Source organism: Ciconia boyciana, chromosome 17 (genome assembly GCF_034638445.1).
Source record: "Ciconia boyciana chromosome 17, ASM3463844v1, whole genome shotgun sequence".
NCBI lineage: Eukaryota > Metazoa > Chordata > Aves > Ciconiiformes > Ciconiidae > Ciconia > Ciconia boyciana.
Window position 1 is genome coordinate 9,575,258 of NC_132950.1, and position 22,409 is coordinate 9,597,666.

The following is a 22,409-nucleotide window of genomic DNA, read 5'->3' on the forward strand; positions in this document are numbered from 1 at the left end:
CGGCGGCGGCGGCGGCGGGGGCCGCCGCGTCCCTCTGTCTCAGCGCACGGCGGCGGCGGCGGGGCCGGGAATTGTGGGGCTCCGACCCCTTCCCCCGCGGCCCTTCCGGCTGAGGAGAGCCCGGGGCTCGGCCGCCGCCTCCCCGCCCTCCCGAGGAGACCTCGGGGAGGGGGCCCTCCGCCCACTGCCCCCGCGGGGACGCCGCAGCGGGGCGGCGCGGAGCCTTCCCGCGGCAGCCGCCGGCTCGCCGGCCCTCCCGGAGACCCCTCACCTGAGGAGAGCGGGGGCCCCCGCCCCGCCGGGGGGGGTCTCGGGGCTCGCTCCCCTCCCCCCGCAGAAGAGACCGCTCCGTTTGAAGACTATCGTTTTATATTTTTCCCCCCCTCCCCCCTTTTTTCCCCTGCTTTTTTTTTTTAATTATTTTTTCAAGGGACCAACCCAGCTGCGAGGCTGGTCCCTCCCCGCCTCACTTCTCCCCTCCCGCTCGGAGGGGTCTTGCGGGGTTTGGCGCGGTGGAGGGGGCCCTCCCTGCCCCGGATCCCCCCCCTTCCTCCGGCCCTCGGCGGTAACTTGGCGGGGTCCGGGCTCCCCTGAAGAGACCCGCCCAGCCGTTTGGACTTTGTGGGGCTCCCTCGGCCCCGGAGGACAGCTGGGGGGGGCGAGCCTCCCTGAAGACACTCGGCGATTTACCCCTTCCTCCTCCCCCGAAAAGACTGGCGATCGGCCTCTGGGAGACTCCTCCATCCTTCCCCGAAGAGACTTCGAGGGTCACCCGCAATTTCCTCCTTCCACCCCTCTCCCCCTCCCTCCTTTCCCCACGGAAGGATTTTTACCCAACGGAGGATATTTTGGTTTCGCCCTCGCTGCGAAGAGTATCTCTTTTTGGGGAGGGGGGGTTTCCACAGGGAAATTTAATCCCTCGCTGGGCTGCTGAGGAGACTTTTGCGGCCTTTCTCGCTCAAGGAATACTTCCCCCCCTCTCTGCCCCCGCAGATGTTTTTTTGGGGTACACCCCAGGAAATTTTTCTTGTCCTGCCTTTACGAATTCTTCAGACTCGCCTTGTTTCTGGCCCCCAAAGTTTGTTTTTATGATTTTAAATTTTAATTTATTTGGAATATTTTTGGAGCAGGGGAGAAGAATCTGACCCCCCCCCCCCACCCTGTTGCCCTCGGACTCCCGAAGAGACGAGCCTGGATTTTTCTCTCTCCCACAGCCAATCCTTCCCAGTCATTCCACAATTTGCCCCTTTCTCATCTGATGACTAAAGAAACAGGAGGAAGAGGAGGGAGGTTTCTGGATTAATTGCCCCCACTGGATTATTTATTTTTTTTTTTTCTACTTCTCTTGCTTGGCATCTGAGAAGAGAGGAAGGAGGGATGTCAACTGATTTTTACCCCTAGCCCCCCTGGATTAATTCCCCATTTTTATTCTCTCGTTGGATCAATTACCCCTTCACCTTACCTCCTCTCCCTCCCCTCCTTATGCGAATGAGAAGACAAGAGGAACAGGGAGGATTTTGATCTTAATCTCCCGTCGTTGGATTACTTACCACCTCCCTCTTTCTGTCCTCCCCTTCCACGGTGGCTTTACCCCCCCGTTTGATAGCCAGAAGAAGAGAAAACGTTCCGAGTTTCTCTTAAATTTTTTTTTTAATTTTTTTAATATATTTTTTTACCCCCCTCTCCGATACCACTCTCCTCCTGGGTTATTTATCCTGCCACTATTTCGCGTGCCTGTGTGTCTGTATGTAAATCCCTTATTTAATTGTATTATTATTTGTGCGTGTGCATAGTCCCCCCTCCCCCCTTTCCCTCTCGGTGTCTGTCTCTCTCTCTCTCTCTCTGTCTGTCTCTTTCTTTCTTGTCGGAGGCTGTGGGATAATGGCGTGTGGGTTGTGGCTGTGAGGATGAGTTCCTGCTTCGTGCCGAACGGGGCCAGCCTGGAGGATTGCCATTCCAACCTCTTCTGCCTGGTAAGTGTCGGCCACCGGCACACACACGCACGGCAGACATAGAGTGAAAGAGAGAGGAGGTTTGGGGGAGGGGAGGAAGGGGTAGTGGAAGCAAAGCAGCCATTTTTAGCATAGCTTCTGTTGGATGAGTCCTCAGAGTAGGCCCTGCCTGGAGCCAGCCAACTCTCCCATGCCCCTCTGGTTCCCCCTCCATCGCTGTCTGTCTAGCCTTGCCCCTCCCTCCGCTTTCTTCCTGGGTAGTATCCTCCCTGCAGCTCGCCTTTTCCTTCGCTTTCCTTGCCTGCAACTTTTCCTCCTTTCTCCGTATCTTCCTGTCTCTGCTTCTGAACGTGGTATTTCTCGCAGGAGGTAAGGAGAGCTGCTGCTCCTCCTTCTTTCAGCCCCACATCTCGGGGAACTTTCTCTTTGCTCTCCCCGCCGGTGACATCCCGGACAAATCTGAGCTGAAACCTCCCTTCTTCCTTGCTTCGAAAGTGATCTCTTTTACTGCTTGTTTTTATTCTGGAGGTCTGCTTTTGGTGATGCACTCTCTGTGAAGCGGTGTTATCTTATGTTTTCTTGTGCACCATTTTGTAGTCTTTTTAAACCCAAGTATGAAATCGTTCAAATTGTTGCTTTTGGTAGCTCCTGAAGTAAATTCGATTTAAGTGGACTGTGATGCAATTTTTTGGTGGCTGTGCTGAGCTGTTTCATCTGCTTTTTGATGCAAATTAGCTAATCTTAGCTGACTGCCTGATATTTATTATTCTAGAGATTGTTGTAAGGAAAAACCTGTGCCAGGCTGTGGTACTAATATTTTTTGGATGGAGGGGAATCTGGACAGCCTGAACATGTCTGCAGCCTGCATCAGGCCTGCCGCTCCATATTAGTAGTGCATTTTTAAATCTTAAGGTCTTTCTAAAGTATCAACTGTTGCAGACTCCCTACCTTTCGTCCAAATTGCTGTTCCTCCTGAAGGTAGGAAGGCTGCCATGTTAGGTTTAAATGTTGCAGTAATCTTTTGTGTGTTGTCATATTGGGGAAGAAAAAAAAAAAAAGAGTGACTTCTTAGCAAATGCCAGCCTACCTCCTTCTCCCTTCTCAAAGAGAACCCAGGGGCAGTGCCTCCCCTATGTGCCTTAAGGTGGCTGTCCTCACGTGAAAAAACTTAGTGCTAAAACTTGCTATGGTATTGCATTGTAGATAATCCAGGAATTGTCTGTTGCCCATTACATACAGTAGTAACTCTCTTTATAAAGTCAAATGAATTATTGCCTAGAAGGGGATTTAGTGGATCATAATGTGGATGCAAGTGTCTGATGGATAATTTAATGACAAAACCAGGATTTAAATTCTTAAAATGTGGTGTGACATGAAAAGTGTGATAGCTCTTGGTAAAATAAGTGTACTTGAGAGGCTTCCTGTGTGAGACAGAGAATTTTTTACAATGGAGAAACTTGTGAAATTTTCCAGAGTAGTAGATGACTGGAAGAATGTATGCTTGAGTTAGATTTACTGTATTACCTATTTCTTCAGAGTAATCTTGGATTGAAAAGGTAGTGTATGCAGAAGTAAGCAAAAAGAAAGACGTTCTTTGCTAAGGCAAGTGTTCAGTAGATCGGACAGTTGCAGTCTGCAAATAATTACATTATTCACTCGTCTTTCACTTTTTTATTTTAAATCAAATCTGACTTTTCTCTCTGTAATCCTAAAGCTGCAGTGAAAATGAACAGCTCTTGCTTTATTGCAGTTATTAAAGGAGATTTTAAAACAGGGTGCCTGATTATTTCCAGTTTATCTTCTAAGGTACACAAAACTTACAAGTACGGTTTCTGTTAAATTTTGTTGGATTAATCCTTCCTTTCTTCCTTCCACCTGCCTCTTCCTGTGCCATCATCTTGTTACAGCAGGTTGTTTCTGTTGGGGATGTATCTGCCCCAGTGTCTGACAGTTGTTCTTTTCCTTTCCTTTAGGCTGATCTAACTGGGATTAAATGGAAGCGATATGTATGGCAGGGTCCAACATCTGCCCCAATTCTCTTTCCGGTCACGGAAGAGGACCCTATTTTGAGCAGTTTCAGTCGCTGTCTGAAGGCGGATGTACTCAGTGTTTGGCGCCGAGACCAGAGACCTGGACGCAGGGAGCTATGGATATTTTGGTGGGGTGATGACCCCAACTTTGCTGACCTTATTCATCATGATCTCTCAGGTAGGAGGAAATTAATACCTTTGGTCTGTGAAAGGATGCTGTTACTCAGGGCTGTCTTCTGCCAGCCCTTAGAAAATCTGTACTAGGTGAACTTTTGTCTATAGATAAGATAAATGTATTGCTACAATCTACGCCTTTGAGTTTATGGTGGTAGTGGAAAGAGCTCTCAGAAAAGCCAAACTGTTATGGCAGCGCAGTGATCAAACTGCTACTGTCTGTGTTTAGGTGGTCTTGGACTGCTAGGTTTTCAAGAATCAAGTTTTTGCTCCCCACTTGTTTCTTTTGAAAAAAAAAAAAAACCAAGCCTATGAATTTTGGCAGCTTCTTCACAAGAAAGCTGTGCCTAAAGCTGTGCCTGTGATTCAGAAGTGATGTCTTAAACACGTTTTGATAAGATCCCTTTTGTTGGGCAATTAGAACTTCCAAATTCAAACAGTAAACCCCATTTTATTATGTAATAAGAATTGTAGAGATCTGGGCAACTCTTGAACCGTATGGAGTTGTTTTGATTGCAAGTCAAATCATCGGTGAGAAGCCCTCAAAAGAAGGCATCTGAAACTAGCTTGCTGTTTTTGTGTAAGAATCTCTAAAGCTTGTATTTTTATTTCTCTCTCCCCCTTTCCTGGTGCTCTGAACCTGTACCTGCTTTCAAACTTAGACTTTTGAAAGACTGACAATATTTATATTTCTCAATAATGTTGTACTTAAAATTTGGCACCTTGTTTTGAAAATGTTTAATTGCTGATCTCAGTTCCCAAAGTAGATGGCTTTCCAGTTGCTTATCAGTAAGGTGGCAAAATTAGGTTTTTAAACTATCTGTGTAAGTCTAGTGGTGAGACCTACACTAATTCTAGGAAAAAAAAAGTCACGTCACTCCAATTTCCTTTCAAATAATGTATGGTATTCGGATCACTGAAGTGTAAAATGAGACCAAGGTTTAGTGACCTGGTAACCAGAAATTGTTAATGCTGTCTGTGTTTGTGGATAAGCTGCAGAACAAATATGAGTTTGAAGTGTCACTGAGGAAGTTGATTTGAAACAGTTGAATAATGTGTGGAATTTTCATACAAAAATAATACGATCTGAAAAACAATTGATGCACTAAAATGGTGTTTATTTCTTTGAATAATTGACTTCAAAGATTGGTATGTTGGTCATATACCCGTCTGTCCTGGAACTAGAAACTTTGCATCTGAAATGGCACTTACATTGTAGGTTGCTTGATATTTTAGTGCGTTTAAGGCTTCCTTATTTTACCCTGTGAATAACCTCAGTCTTGACCTGCAGGGAACATCCTTTGTATGACTGAGATGTAACTTAGACTAAATGCTGTTTTTGGCCTGCGCCTCCCCTGAGCAAAGACCAACACTTGTACGAAAGTAGCTATGTAAATTTTGTATGCTGTTGGCTGGTGGAATTAAATTGAGACAAATAGGTTACATTATTTTTTGAGTGGAAGATCAAATAACAGTTAAGCCATTTGGAGGGTGCATTTCTGCACTATGTGGCCATCAAAATTACTTGTTTGAGCAACTTTCTTTGCGTTCTCTCTTGAATCTATCTACTAGTGATATAGTGTAGAGGTACCTTTTGAAAAGAGTGGTGTTTTGTAGCCGAACTTGTAGATCGGCGTGTATTTATGCTTTTATGGAATTACACTTTTGCGCAGGTAGATAAGCATGTATCATCGTGGGTACTTAGCAACTCTTAACCTCTTTTAGGGTATAAGGGAGAGAGAGTAGAGGATTAGAGTCTCCCAGCCAGGTCTTTGCACTTGTTTTGGGTATTTTCTTTGTTCAGGTCACCTGTGGATGTCTGCGCTTCAGTAGAGCTATTCTACACGTCTTGCTGTTAGATATTTTTCTGCATAAATGCTTATCACTCAGACTGTTACCTATGCCTCTGTGTAGATGTATCTTACATCTTGGTTTTTGCAGGCATGTTTTTGTCTCCTTTTAATTAAAAGGAGACATTATAATCTCTTAAAGTGTGTTAGTCTGCTTGGCTCTCCTGACCAGAAGTTGATAAAGATATTAATCAGCTAGATTGTGGAAGAGATGGCTGAGGAGTGCCTGCACCTGCACTTTTTCTCTTTCCCGTTACACAAAATCTTAATGTGAACCTCATATAAGAAAGAATTATGGCTGAACCCAAACAATGTTATCTGACCTTTGTCATAGACCTAATGGATTTCTTTCATTGGTGGACAATTCTCCTAGTAATTCACGTTGCCCTGTTCTCTGATTGCTTGTTACATTTTCAATGGGAAAGATAAATTACTTCCTGGCAGAGGCTTGTTACCTGCAAAATTGGTTGGAAATTGTTTGCTACTGGCGGTTAAGGTGCTGCCTCATTTAGAACTTTTCTACTCGGTAGGTGAAGAATTGTCCTGAAGAATGGGGCGAGGGAGGACGAGAGGGGCTAAGAGCAGTCTGTTGCAGCTGGCATGTCCTTTACTGCCTATGGACAGACTTCTCTTGGGGAAGTGGGCCTTGAATGAGCTGTAGTTAGAAATATGCCAGGGCAATGTTAATAACTTTTGATTTTGGCTTCCTTTGGTATGCAACTGTGCCTGTTAAGGAGAGATCGGTATTTTGACAGTTCGTGACTTTTTTTGGTGATTTGTAGTTTCGATGAACAATGGACATTCAATGTCTGGAACGTATCTTGGTTATCAACCCTCAGGGATTTGAAATGTGGCAGCCTTCAAGAATCCTTTTGTCCCCTACAGAGTGCCCTCCCAAGATCACTTCAAAAGGGAACGTACGGTTTTGTGGGTGTACATCTATGCATATCAGATTAAAAAAAAAAATTATCTCTCTCTCTCTTCAGCCTGTACATTCTAGAAGTTCATTCTTTGCCCTGGAGATATGTTTGAATGCCTGCTACTGGCTATATCTGAATTCTTGTATCAAGCCTTGGGTAACTGTCTTGTTGATGGTCAGGGTTTGTTGTTGCCTGGGGGCATGTCAAAAGGAGACTTGTTCAGAGATGCTGATTGATCAGTAATATTGACTTCACTGAATCTTTTTTTTTTTTTCCTTCCTTAGGAAGCTACTTACTGTATGTAATACCAAAAAAAACATAAGTCTATTTCTACCCCAACATAGCTGGAGGCAGACAGAAGTTAGTGAAATGTTATTTTATCCTCTAACAACCTCAAAGGTTATGTTTTTGTTGTGACAGTGAGGCTTGATTATAGTAATTCCTGTAACTCAAACCTTAAAGTAGGACATCTCTTCATATTTCAGAAGGCAATGGTCTCTCACTGGTCTGATCAGCAGTTATTTTATCAGATAGGTTCTTTCTTGTTTTAAAGTGGTTACCTATACACTTGGATTTTTTTTAAATTGGCAGTAGATGGTTTCAAACCTGAGAACAGTTGGGTATGAATTATGTACAAGACAGAGTCCCAGGGAAATGGTTACAATTTGATTAATGCTTGGATAGGGGAATGCTTCTATATACCTTTGACCTTCAAATTGCATTTTTTAAATGGTAAGCTGTAAGATGCATCTTTTTTGTTCTGGTGTCTATTAAATCTTGTTAATTTACTTTAAAAATTAAAGAGTTTTCCTTGTACCTGTCATATATCAAGTTAATCAGTTTTTGTGTGCTTGAACAGTCTTCCTCATGCTTCTGCGAGGGATAAATGTATAAAAATAATGCTAGTCTTAGCTCCTTGCTGGGCTTGTAGGAGTGCTTTAAAGAAAAAGGAGAAAGGTCTGTATACCAGTGCTTGTCCATTGATACTGTATGGTAAAACCAGCAACAGTCATGGCAGCAAAGGCTTCTATGTGTTGTGTAGTTCTCAATATATGTGTGTTATAGATCAAATCCTTGTCTCCAAACAAATTTGTGAATTGGTTGGTTTGTGCTGATGTCAGCACTGAGAGTCTCATTACTTTTAATACAATGGAAACCAGAGTATGAGCCAGTTAGCATACTGGGGGTTCTGCAAAAAAGCCTGCCAGTTGCAAGTAGTTGGCAAAGTGAGCTTTGAAAATAGTTCAGCTAGTGGCTTGCATTTTTTTTAATAACTTTTGCTTCCTAAGACCATTTAGCTCCTCCAAAAAAAAGGGATGCTTTCTTAAAAATTGTGCACCTAGTGTCAGTACGGTGAGCTTAAGTAACTTGTCTGTGGTGGATACGGATGTTCCTGTGTATGTAATAACATGGTGTTATGAATGTTCCTTGCCATGTGGTGCATTGGTGCTTTAGCATTTCTTCAGTCCTCCATGTTAGAGATGTGTCCACTTAAGCAAAACTAGTGAGACATATTATGCAAAAATTACTGAAGTAATTTTACATTTTTACAGTCTTTGTAAAACTTGTGTGACTTGGTGTGAGTACCAGCTCGAAGGTGACATTTAACTTTTTTCCTTTTTTCTTGTGACCAACATGCATGTGAAATATCTGTGGAGTAAGGTGAAAAATACTTTGTCACAGTAAATGAGGATTTTGCATCATAATGTGGTGGTTGTTCGTACAATGTCACATGCATAATATACCTGTATAAATAAGAGCAATGACTCCAGGGGCACTAAGGGCAAGATTTAACAATATAAGTAAAATATATCTGCGTATGGAATTACTGAGACACAGTGTGGAGGAGGATATTGGAAAATTTAGCTAGAAAGGCTTTCAGCTTTTCTTTTCTTGTGGCCATGCAGACCAGACCAGCCAAACTTATACCCAACAAATAGTGAAGGAAAGCCATTACCTTGTTATCCTTATAAACAGGCATAGCTACACACTTACAGAAAGGTCATGCTTTTAAATTTGTAATATTTAGAAAAATATTCTGCTGGGTAGAGAAAGCATGAAACCTATATATGTGATGCTGGTAAAAGGCTAGCACTACAAAAACTGATTTGTATTGGTGCTGAGTATTTTGAGTATGGTATTTTGGACAGTAGGTCATGTTTGGCTTGCTTCTCAGTTGATGAAATTTTCCAACTAGTTTGGATATCTAGGGTGTTACATCTAGACTCTTTTCAGTGAATGTAAATAACAGATACAACCCTACTAGAAACAAGTTGTCTTACTTGGATTCTTAAGTAGTGTTTTTGAATTGTAGTCAGTCCCTTTTTTTCACACAAAATCTGTTGTTTCTCACTTATTTCATAAGGGATGTAGACCCTCAAAATTATTTTTCAGTAGGTTAACTGGATAATTCTTGCTTTCAGCAATTTTATTTAAAGTATTTTAATTTAAACATCTGTTTTTTAAATAGAAAACTTTACTCAAAGTGTTTCTGTCATATTATTACAATAGAGCATACAGCAGCAATTTCACGCTACTTTGCTTATTATACTTCCCTTGTAATCTGAAGTTTATATAGGGAGTTTGATTGTATAAATCGGTTTTGCATCAGTCTCTTTCTATAACTGGCATGCTGCCAAATGATGACAGAAGGGAAGCCTGGGAAGGTAAGTAATACTTCTAAAAGATGCGTCTCAGTCATGATGCTAAGAAACGAATTTTTCCTCTGTGTAATTGAAGTAATTGAGAGGGGGGAGAATTGTAGTCCAAAGCGGAGGCTTAGCTGTGGTTTGTTTCTTTGCATAGTTTTAGAGGTTTGTTGAGCATGAAGAAGATATTTTTAATGGTATGGTAAACATATTCAGCCTTTTCAAGAGTTGATGCTTACTGGTGTTTTGCTGATGTGGCCAGCTATATGTTAAAAGGAAGAAGGGGGAAAGTCCACATTCTTTAAAAATGTTCTTGAAAATGTCATTTTTAATACTGTATATTTATCTGTTGCAGTATAACTCAAGAAATTAAAAATCGGTATTCTTGCAAAAAACATAACATTAAGCAGAGGTGTGTATTTGTTAGCAATCTTTGATTAATAAATCTAATAATTTATAATGATTTATAACAATAGTTGAATAATCAGTAAAAATGAACATTACATGCCTCATACAGTTCACCTGAAACAGTAAAGTGGAACATAAAAGTACTGAAAGCAAATAGCCTCCTACAACTGTTTAATTAAAATTGGATGGTGGTAGCATCAAGGAGGTGTTGACTGAGAAAAGTTTGTTGTTTATGTGTAGTATGAAAGTTGCTTTTTCCTGGACAATGTTTCCATTAATTCTTCATTTCCTGGTAATTTTTAGCTTCATTTAAGGGAAACTCTCTGCTTAATATGTGGTGTAAAGAGGGAGGGAACAAATTTGTTATTGTGGGATGGTATGTATATATATTTGTCTAATGGATTGATGGAAAAGTGTGTCACAGAGGAGTTGAATGGTTTGGACAGCTAAGAGGACTAATCAAAACCAAAATATTTGTAACCTTCAGGTTGCCAGAGCACTTCTGTGGATAACACTCATCTGAAGTGAAATTGTGGCTTAACACCTTCTTAAAATGAGTCAGCAACTTATTTTGGTTTATTATCACTATCAGATTGAACATTTGAAGTTACTGTGTTTAAGAAAGATTAGAAAACAAAAGTGCCTCTCCTTCTCTTTTGAAAAATGGTTTACTTTGTACAATTTCTGTTAAGTAGGAGGATTTTTCTCATGCTGAGAAACAACAATCTGAATGAGGAAGAAAAATAGCTGGGAGATGTGAGCAGATGTCATATTTCTCTCCTTCCACCCGCCACTCTAAAAAAGGGGGAGGGGGGAGTGACTAAATAGGCTTCAAAAAGACACAGAACACTTACTGCTATTTTTTTGCATGAATTTGAATAATGTTCTGAAATGAGGGTATCTTTAACTGTCATCTTCTTTAACCTTCCCTTTCTATAGCAAGATGCACTTCAGTTTGAACAGGTGGTCTTATTTTGGGTACCAGACGTTCTTCCTGATCAGTAGGCATGCTTACAGCATGCTGTCTTTTTAAATATTAGAGTCTTAATTGTAATTTCCATCGAACGCCTTACGCTTGCCCCACATAATATGCTCATCTAAGAGCTCTGTTTCAGCAATAAACTTAAGACAGCTAGAAGAGCTCTTAAGAATTACAATCTTGTGGCAAGTTCTTGCATGTAAACTTTTGTTCCTCACTTGGTTGTCAGCAGAACTATTAATGTTAAATGAAATACCTAGCACTTTGTAGTGTCTTCAGAAAATTGAAACCTGTCCTTTGTGTCCATAGTGTGACCATCAAAATACAAGCTTTGAATTACACTTCAGTATCTTTGCAATTTCAGCATCTTTCTTCTCATTGACAGACTAATATGTCAAAACAAAATTAGGCATAAAGGCTCGAAATGGGTCTTTCTATTTCCTCTTATAATAGATAGTTGGTGCAGGGGATGTTCTTAGAATGAATTTTTTAAATTACGGAAGCCATATAGAAACCAACTATTTAACCTTTGAAATGGTGTGGAGTTTATTGTGCAGTTAAAGTCCAATATCATTAAGCTTTGTAGTTAATGTTTACTCTGAGCTGCTTGTTTGCCACCAGTTGAGCAGTATGTGCTGAGCAGCAGAGCTGCCCGGAGGATAGGGCTGCTCATTTGGGTATGTCTACAAATCTCTGAGCTGGGGAAAAATGTGTCCTCTTGGCACAAACGCTTTATGCCCTTTGACTTTGGACCTTTGTTGCTTTTTTGTTACAAGCTTCTTGTACGATGTTTCTTTAGTGAGTTACTATGTTATCTTTTAGCTTTATGGTTTTTAAAAACAAGTTTTTGCTGAACTTCAAAACTGGGATAGGGTGATGGGGTGGGAAACTCATGATGAGGTCTCTTATTTAGGAAATGCGGTTCCTTGCTTTACCTTGTCTTTACCAGAAAATTATTTCATGTAATGATTCATCTGTATGGTGCGTGCATCTTCATTTATAAATTATAGGGCAGGTCTGTTTACTCTTCTTCTGTCCCTCAGAGAAGGTTACTGGGAGTAATTTTCTTTAACTCCCAATACTGATCTTCAGTGGAAATGTACTTTCATTTGTGTGGAATCTAGCAATATACAAATATGGCCACTACCTTTGGGTTGCAGTAGGATCTTGAAATTTCTTTCTCTGTCATCTTTGTTGTCAAGATTGTTTATTGTAATAATCTGTAAGGTTTTTTTCTAAATAAAACTCTAAGGTGTCTGGTTTTCTACATGCTCTCTAACTTAAGGATATTGAGACTTTAGTTAATACTATTGCAACCTTTTAAGCTTGTAAGTGGCTTCCAGATAAAGGTGAAGGGGCTTATTTCAAAGGGGGATTTAAAATGCAAGGACTTGGCTGTATTACTGAGGTTTTCTGACCATCAAGCAGACCAGTGGAAAGCTGAACCAAAATCCTCTGTGAAGGAGAGGTGAACAGACGGGTCGCTATTGTAAGACCTATTGTATGGAACTAAACCTGAACTCAAGGCTTGCTTCTTGGAGGTGTGCAGAGAAGGCGTGAGGGGCAGTGAGTGTGAGATATGAGCAACCTGTTCTAACTGTGAACTCCGAGTGGGGGTTGGAGCAGACGACCTCCACAGGTCCCTTTCAACCTAAATTATTCCGTGACTGTCCAGAGACTGAAGTAAAAATACGTCTCCTTATCTATGTCAGACAATCTTCTAGTCTCTGCGGCTACCTGGAGTATAAAAGCAATGGCATTATCAGAATAACTATGCTAGGTTAGTCCAAGGAGACCAGTAGCAGATCCTTAGGGATATACGTAAAACACGATATACAAGGAATTGTAGGCATAAACATAAGACCTGATTGGCAGTAATTTAAGGACAAGAGCTCGAGTTTTCTTATATTATCCTCCATATTAGTGTGTTGCTGGGAATGAATGATATCACGTACGCACCGAGAGATACTACAGGAACTTTCAAATATGTCTCATTTTGCTTGTGTAATGTAATTGTAATGCTATTGTAATTATTTGGACCAGTGCATATACTTCTAGGGCCCGTAAACTATGGTCAAACGCTGGTTATGCGCCAGGCTGGTTGAAGAGATTACAGCTTCTTGTAATGAATCTTGCTTTGTGATTTGGCAAATCAACTTGGCTTGTGTAAGTTGGATTCCATGACTGCATTTGATTTGTGGGGCACATGAGGTCTCAGTGTTTCACTTCAGAATCCTGTCAGTATAAACTGGGCTTTGTCTTTCCACTTGCTGTTTTCCTCTTCTGTTCTATGTATAGATCAGAAAGCAGGACTAGCCTGCTTAAATATCTTTCTTTTTTATTTTGAATTAAAAAGAAAAACTGCAGTTGTGAGCGTCTTCTGGGGAGAATCATTTTGCTCTTACCAGTTTTCTGAATCTGGGTATTTTTCTTCCTCCTCCTTTGGAAACTGATGAGCATTAAGGGTCAGTTGATCAATGATATTTGTGCCCAGCTTTCCTCAGTCAATGGTAGATAAAGACACTAGGATATATTAAAAGTTTGGCTTTGGGCAATTTATTTTTAAGCATAATTGTCAGCTAACTCTTCAGGCTAAGTAATTCAGACTACCCAAAACATGAGCCACCTTGCAGATAGATCGGTATACAGTGATCTTGCAGGCTGGAATATATAAGGTACTGGTGCTAGTTGTTTCCTTTTGTGTACAAATAGCTGTTGAATCTTTTTGTGGGAGACGAGATATTTTTATAGCTGATTACCTTTAGCAGTTATACTATTATAATGTGAGTAGAGATATTATCTGAATGTTACAGGCTTTTTTTGGTTGCATGCTATGCTGTGAATGTCTTAAAAGCTTGTGGGAGAGAAAAGGATACTGTGATATGTGCATGAAATAATAGGATGGAATTAAATGCTAATTTATTTTTTTTTCCCTTTGCCTTATAGAAGAGGAAGATGGTGTTTGGGAGAATGGACTTTCTTATGAATGTCGCACTCTACTTTTCAAAGCTGTTCACAACCTGTTGGAGAGGTGTTTAATGAATCGGAATTTTGTACGCATTGGGAAATGGTTTGTGAAGCCTTATGAGAAAGATGAAAAACCTATAAACAAAAGGTAGGATGTTTTATTTTGCTTTATGAAAGAAGTTGTAGGGTTTATTTAAGCTTCATGCTAGAATAAACATTTCATTAAGGGCACTCTGTTTATGGTTTATTTGAGAACGTGGATCTATGCTCTTTCTTGTCTTTCTGCCTTTTTGGTGTTCTTCATAACTTCCTTACGATGAAAGGAAGTAATAGTAAAGGTAGTAGGCAGTCTCTTCTGTACTGGTACTCATATACAGACCACAGATAATGAGGATGTTGGAAAAGAAACTAGAGTCTTCCAGAAAGGAAGAAAAGGATACCTGTGTGAAGAGATACCTGCTCTGCACTTGCCAGTACAGTGACTGGGACTAATTCTGATTTTAAATACTAAGAAAGAGTCATTCTTTGAGCAAGCGGGATCTAGAGAGCTATTTACAGGCACCACATGAGGTTTGGGTAAGTTGCGTCTTATGGGAGATGCTGAGAAGAGAGCTTGAAATGTCAGCTCCTGGTCAGAAAGAAGGTTGTGTCTGGGAACACCGGTGTTAGAAGAATACATATGGCCTCCACATTGAGGGGAAGGAGAGCGAGAAGAGAATTTTTGATCTAAATTGGAAGGACTTCTTCTCATGGTTCTAACGTGGTTTGACACGGTCTATGTTGCCTAGCAATAAATAATGAAATGAATAAAAACTAGGTTAGCTGGAACAAGTTTAATCGCTGTTCCCAAATCAGCTTTTAAAATCCAAAGTAATTTAAAGCTTAGACGAGGGGTTTTTTGGTGGGGGGCAGGGTGTGTGTGTGTATGTATATATTAAGTCTTGCATGCAGGAAATTTTGAGATCAGTGGCTTTGCTTTTTGGGTGTGGAGTTAGCCATTGTTGGCATCTTCTGCAATAAATTTAAACTTGAAAGAAAATTAGAGCTGTTTTGGAGCAAAAGAAGCAGAAGCACATGTTTGTGTGCCTTTCTATTAGTAGTTGTGAACTGCTGCTTTTAATTTATGTATAAACTTGTCCTTTAGTTTTAGGCATCTCTTTCTCCACCCTGGTCAGGGCAAATGTTTCCTCTCTGGGGTGTCCTTGTCCATCCATTTCTTCTGTGTGTTGTTGCTATAAATCAATAGTAAAGAGTTTACTTTTAACTGTTTAGGCTAATATTGTCTTGGCACAGTCTGGACTTTCCTCATTTGAGGAACTGGTTTTCCAAATTGCCATTTGAAACTAGCATTAGTTATGTCATGGCATCTCTTACAGTAATTCTATAAAGCTCTCTACAGCAGCTGGAAAAGCTGATGAAAGCTTTTAAAATAAAATAGCAGTGTGTGTTGAATTTGGAGACTGATTCTTTTTTTAAGAAGGTCAGAAGGTCAACATGCTGGATGAAAATAACTGAAGGAATTGTGTGCTTACGCACACAACAACTTCATCATAAGTAGTCCAGAACTACTAGAAAAATATGTAGAAAGATGTACACTGATCTGTGTAAAACAATTTCTTTGTAGAGAAATCTCAATGTTTCATACCAGATAGCTCAATACCATGTGATATGCTGAGTATTGGCTTTTATGAAATTAAGTGAGGGGAATGGTTAACAGATGTGCATACTCTTGGCATATTTGGCTCATCCCTTCTAGGAATATCTATAATTTGGATAATCTGTACTCTCTGGGAAGTTAAACTGTTCGGAGGTATTGGTTCAGGCCTCTGCTGCTCCCAGCAACTTCCTGTGGCAGAAACCCAAATGCTCAAAACAGGTGCTTTGTGATACCACCTCCGTAGCTAGAAAGTGTGTCACTCTGTGATGGAGGAGAAAATGTCAAGTGGAATGGTCTGAGTGGATTTTGGTTTCTTATATAAAACTGTAATACTCTTCTAGTCAAAAGGGACATTTCTCTCTTATCAAACGTTAAGCATGAGGCCCTAACTCAACACAGAAGGACTTGCAGCCTGCCTAGAAAACACTCAGAATGTTGCACCCAGGGTGCTAATGTTTCCTACCAGACAACTGGTATTAAGGTTTAGTTTTTGTTAGTTCTAGACAACTTTTGCATATTTTTCCTTCCTCAGGATGCATTTAATCAGCAAGACCTATACTAAGTTTATCTTTTTTTGTAGGTGTGGCCGACTTAACTAAAAACCAAAACAAACCACCATGAACCCCTCCCCAAAGGCATTCTTCTCTTCATGGTTATGAATGCGCATATCTTAAGAATAGAACAGTTTTGAAGCTATATTTTTGTCTTTTGGGCATTTTCACCATCTTTCAAGTAATAGGAATAGTAATATTCATAATGCTAATCTCAAAAGCATGTCATACTAGCTTGCCGATGTAGGAAGAACAGAGTCTTTTTCAGAAGACTTTCTGTTTCTTCCTCTTTTACAAATGTATATATATATCTCCCCCAAAAGTAGTGCTTCTCCTATGTAGAAGTGGCCACAGATGAATGTGGCAGGTATTGCATCTGTCATAGGGAATAAAGCCTTTCTGTTCAGGGAGGTTGTAATTACTTCTCTATATTGCTTGGGTTGATTAAATGTATATCTTTTTCTTAAGGAAGAAAAAAGTTACCCGTGATAGTGTTGGTATATTTTTATTCATCCTTTCCTTCTTGGAAAACATTGAATAGTGGGAGAAGTACAGGAAGAAACTGCATGTACCTAAAAATGGGAAGGCTTTACCCCACTCTTTTATCCCTGTATGAGGGTTGTCTTGCTTCATTTCAGACCTTGTTACTGTTATCTTTAGTGCCTGCTTCCATCCCATATTGTTATGTATACTTTGCTTTCTTTGGGACTGTTCTTTGCATTAACATTCATAAACCCTCAGATAGAATTCATGTGCCTGTGTAATTTAAAGGCACTTAGTATACTGAGGGTATGAAGTCTGTTACCAGTCTGCTTCAGATCATAGTTTATATACTACCCTGCACTTTGGGGCTTGGCTGACCACTCTATAGACTTGTTCTCTGTGTATTATAACTACAGATTTCAATAAGGTTGGCTGTTCTTGCTGGCAATCTTTAGTTTCAAAGGCTTTGATTAGAGACTGAGTAGTCAGTGCTCTTGATGGTGGAGGTAGCTTCTTAACATGTGCTTTGTGGAGCTATGGTTGAGCAATGTGCAGGATTTTAGTCCCACTTTTTCACTTTCTTTCTCTTTGAAGGATGCACAGTTAGAGCTATTTCTTTCATTTGAAGCTGATCCCATCTGTGGTTTTTTTTCTGAGTTCTGTTTGAAAGCATGTGGTTCCAGAATGTGAGATTTTCTGTTATCTGGCCTCCCGACAATAGAAGTTGGTCATGTTGTGCTTTTCGTATGTATGTGGTAGTGCAACAGACGTAAGGCTGTGATTTCTAATAGGTGTTTGGCTGTGATGGCAGATCCTCAGGCAGCTATGGCTTCCTGTCTGTTGCTCTGTTATTTTTACTCTTTGTATAAGCTTATATTAAAAAAAAAAAAAAAAGAAAAAAGTCTATTTCATCATTGCCTTGCATACATCTTAATTTTAAGAGGACAGTCCTTAATGTTCATAAACTGATGCTACTGTGGCATGTGAATAGATGACCAAAAAACCAAGAATTAAATGGTTTTAAGTGTTCACTGTTTAATTATGTTTAATGATGTAACTCCTAAAACAAACAAACTTATTAAACTAACCTCATATTATTGTTTAATATCTCTTAAAAAATTTTGCTATGGAAAAAGTAAAAACCTCAGATGTTTGCATTGTGCAGCCACATGCTGCATATTGACAAGGCTGCAAGGTAATAACTATTATCTGCTCTTCCCTCCCTCCCCCTACTTCTCCCCAGTCTAAAACCAGCATTGAGAAAAGCGAGACAGTCATGTATTTGGTGAAATTTGATCTGTTAGAACAAGACACGATTACCATGCCTGAGGAAACTGTCTGAGGTTTTCAAGTATGCTAGTTGCATTTCTGTTTATAGATAGGGCAGGGAATGGAGTAGCTAACTCCCTAAAGTGTGTGGTGGGTTTTTTGTTGTTGCTCATTTGTAAGTAGGCAATTTTCAGTTTCAGGAATGGGTGTTGGGGGTCAGCAGAACAACAGTGTGATAAAAGACTAAAGGGGAGGTTTTGCTAATGGTCTTCGTTGTAACCAAACAGGAAAAAAAAAATCATTGCCTCGGTATTTGTCACAACCTTTTTCAGTCGCTTAAAGCAAGGTAGATTACAGAAGCTCAATAATGTGGTTTAAATGACTGCATATTAAATTACAAAGTTTGACAAATAGGAATGTCTTTCTCTTTTTCTCCTTTCCAATCTATTGTGTTGTTATTGCCATCTTCAGAAATATGGTTGTGTATGCTTTATTCAAAAATCTACCCTATAAATGTATGAGATGGAGATTGTGATCTGCTGCATCCGATTGTCTGTCTACCTCTTCTGGTTAGACTGCTCAAGTAACAGCCTTTGGATGAGATTTTCCTCTTGCCAACTGGATGCTAAAATAGTAGTGTATACTTGGAATAAATATGATTAGGAACCTTGTCAGATTAAACACTATTTTAGATAAAATTCCTTAATGAAGATTAAATCTGACGCTCCTAATGAAACAGAAGTATGAAGTGCTTACGTGGAGGATATCTCCTGAAGTTTTGGTAATAAGTACAACTTGCTAAACTTCAACGCAATTGAAATACCAGTAAGCAAATAATTGAGTAATCCTGATTTTGTGGGAGGATCTGATAGACAACTGAAAATCTAGAATACTAAAAGCTACTATATTACTTGCATGGTTGCTTCCCCCCCTTGTAAATAGGAAATAATATAACCGGTTGCAGTGGGTGGCAAACCAGAACTTCTGTCTGATGAGTTCACTTAAAAAAACAACCCATAAAAAACCCCCACCATACACCCAAAACAAACAGACAAACAAGCCCCCAAAAAAACAAAAACCCACTTGGAAAATCGTAAGTGGTAAGCTTATCATAGCTTACAAAATGAAACTTGCTGCACAGGTTTCACAGGTAATGTTGTTTAACGTTAATCTGGGTGCAGGATTTTATAATGCCAGCCCACTGTTCTTTTATTTTTTTCATGGAAATACTATTTTATCTCCCTGATGTAAATAATAAGTATGTGACTTCATGGGAAATGACTGCTGAAAGATATTCTAGATATAAATTTGCTTTTGTTATAAGCCTTTGGACATGTAGTTATCTCGATTTGAAGGTGTGCTTATCATCGTTCTGAATAGATGTATTTTTTTTTCTCTCTACCGCATCTTGCCAGGAGGAGGAGGTAAAACTAGCCACAGTGGGCGCAATTCCTGAGTTTGGTGCCAGTCTGTTGGCAGATCTGAGGTCTTGAATGGCCATGGCTGCAGTGTGGGGGTTTATTTTTTTCAACTGGGCCATGGAAACGGTCTTGCTGCCTACTTCAGAAACGTTTATATTGATGGTGTAACAGCAGATACTCTGAACGACATCAGTTATTGTCTGTCTGGTCTTCACTGCCCTTAAGACAACGGGAATGCTATGCTTTTGGTCTGGAGCCCACATTTCTGCTTTACTCCCTGGCTGGCTACCTTTTTCCTGTTTCCCATGGGGTCCTCTTTCAATAGGAACGGAGTAGTTTGCTTCTTGATCCCTCTAGAATGATGCTGTGAATTATTCTAGGAACAGAATGAGGAGATTTCTGGGTGCTAAAGCTCACAAATCTCTTCATACGTGAGAGAGTTAACTATAAAAGAACAATGTGTAGCCACAGGTTTTGCGTTTATTTCTATATATTTAATTTGAAACCTTAATAGCTGAAACTATGGAGCTCATCCTTCATACTGTTGGAATATTTTCTGTTAAGTCTGCTCAACTCTTTTTGCAGTGTAAGTTTCCTCCCTATGTTAATCTTTAAATCAAACAATGTCAACATTTTTTTACAACAGCTCTAATAAGGCTGTTCTGGCATCATGTACCGGCAGGAGAGCAGGTGATGTTTTTCCTTTTACTGTAGACAGCTGGAATTGAGAGCTGCTGTAAGTAGGACAGTGCAGGATAAACAGCAGGAGCTGAGAGCATTGATCACATGATTGTCTCTTTGGAATATTGGGTTGCTACAGAGACTACAAGCAGACAAATTTAGCACTTTACATCACAAAGCAGTTTTCTCTTATTTAGCTTAAGTTACAGTGGTAGTTGGCTCATCAGGAAAAACAAAAAAATGATATGGCTCTTGGTTTTTAGCTTTCAACAAGAAATCTATGCTCTTTTTGTTCACTGAACAATAAGATAATACAAAAATGATAGAGATACTTCAGATTCTGTTAAATGCATTATAAAATTTTCATTTCAGTTTTGAACTTTGAAAAAAATCTGGCTTAAGATGTTTGTAAATGTTTCGGAATTGGGAAGAGCAATACATTGAAAACTGTTACACTGTCTTTGAAATAGAGTAATATCTAGCTATTATTTGTTTTCCAAATATGTTCTGGATTCTTATTCTTTATAGCACACATATATCTCATTGTGAAAGCTCAAGTTCAGATAATTGAGATTTGCATCCTCAATAATTAAAGGATGCTAAAATATAAGACGACAGATTTATTAGTCTCATTTAAGTTCTGAAATACAGGAACATGAGCAAACTCTTTTTGTAGTATTGCTTATAATTGTTGTATGTGGAGAAATACATACCTTTGTGTGTATGTATATAAACTTTTAGTTGCATTCTGAAAAAATTTGCTTCTTTATAAGATGTCACGCTATAGTTTTAGTAGTGTGCAAAAATAAAATAATTTTTTATTTCAACCTTGTTTTTATTGGGACGAAGCTAAGCTCATTAATAATGAAGTTAATTTAAAAATGTGGAAGTCTTTAAGGTGGATATGACTTATTCTGGAATACAAGTCATTTGCTGCATGGGCATTTGTTTTAGTGCACATAACTTGGTTATGGAATAAATAAATATTTTTAACTTGCAGGTCTAACTAAAATCAAAACATCCTCAGTTATGTGAAAAATAGTTTGGAGAGCCTTTTGACAGTACTCATTAATGATGTGCTCTGAACTGGAAGTTTTTTTTCTGCTTTGCTATTAGCTATGGTTTTTTTGCTTTGTGTTATCATCAAAATCAGCTTTCTGCTATATTTACCTTCGTGACCGTAGGGAGTTACTCAGATGCTTAGAAAAATGTCTGCTGTTCCATCTTTTTGTCAGTAGTTAGAGAAGCATCTGTATTTTGAGATCTTGTTACTTCATGTTAAGATGCAGAATATGTAACTTGCTAGAAAACGTAGATGTGCATTTGTTTAGATTTTTGAGCTTTCACGTTAAGGATATTAATGCCTCTGTGTCTGCTTGAAGTGCAGACCTTGTGATGGGGCTGACACAAACTCTGATGTTATAGGGGAACTTGTAGCCAACGACAAAGAAGGCATGTTTGTGAATTGATTAATGATTATTCAAGCTCTTATCATAGAAAGTAGTACTGCAATGTAATGAATACGTATGATAGCATGTTCTTCCTGGAGAACTAGGAACTAATTTCTCTTATCCCCTATTTCCCTCAGCCCCCAGCACATAAAAAACAAAACACTCCCGCCTGCCCTGCCCCCTCTGCCCCCAGATAATGAAAACAAAACCAAAGAAAACTCCTGAAGTATTTAATAATTGAAACAATTGTGTACTTGCCTTGTGGTTTTTTTTTTTCCTTTTCTTTCTTTTTCATTTCTTAAATCAAGAAAACGCAAATGTTTTTCCTGGCAGTTATTTTTGGTGCTGCGTTAATATAAGAATCTGATTTTAGTATTTTACTTATTTTGCTTGTCACAGCAAATGCGTACTTAATTTCCTTCTCCTTTCTAGTCTGAATTAAGATTGTGGAGTTTCGTAATTCAGTGTTATGGATGGTGAGTGGAAATGAAGATGCCATGTTTAAAAACAAAGCTGGCTGTTGAAGCAGTATTGGTGTGAAGGTGGCTGTGTAGAAAGCTTCTCTTCATTAGTGCATTGCGGTGTTATGGCTATACCTGGAAGATGTATATAGTCACAAAGAACTATTCTGAACAAGCACTTACAAAGAAAAGGTGGTAGATGGGTTGTCTTGAGGGAGTTGCTTCTGCTTTTCTTCTGTTAGCTCAGAAAGCCTCAAGTGGCTTGGCAGCTTCACTCTTTCTTCTCCATGGTGAAAAGCCCTAGAGGGTTGCCTGACAAAGAACAAAGCGTACAGTGTAATGTATCGTAGAATAGAGGACGATGTAGTGCATGTTGAGCATGTGGTCAGGTATGTAATTCCTCAAGACATTTTTTTGGCAGTTATGTTTTGTTTTCTATCCTATGCTGGTTGCTATAGTGTTGTCTCTCAACCTGGTTAAAGGAAAAAGAAAAAAACAACAAATAAC

The 22,409-nt window shown here is 39.6% G+C and overlaps 1 protein-coding gene across 2 annotated transcripts in view; it reads left to right on the plus strand.

The window, feature by feature from the left end:
- Positions 1 to 427: 427 nt before the first annotated feature.
- Positions 428 to 22,409, plus strand: part of MED13 (mediator complex subunit 13) — a 58,531-nt gene continuing 36,549 nt past the window's right edge. The window contains exons 1-3 of one of the 2 annotated variants that reach the window (XM_072882203.1): positions 428 to 1,973; positions 3,926 to 4,160; positions 13,908 to 14,076. In XM_072882203.1, the coding sequence (XP_072738304.1) occupies positions 1,908 to 1,973; positions 3,926 to 4,160; positions 13,908 to 14,076 (470 nt within the window). In that variant the 5' untranslated portion in view covers positions 428 to 1,907. The remainder of the gene's footprint in view (positions 1,974 to 3,925; positions 4,161 to 13,907; positions 14,077 to 22,409) is intronic. The other variant, XM_072882204.1, reaches the window with a different exon arrangement.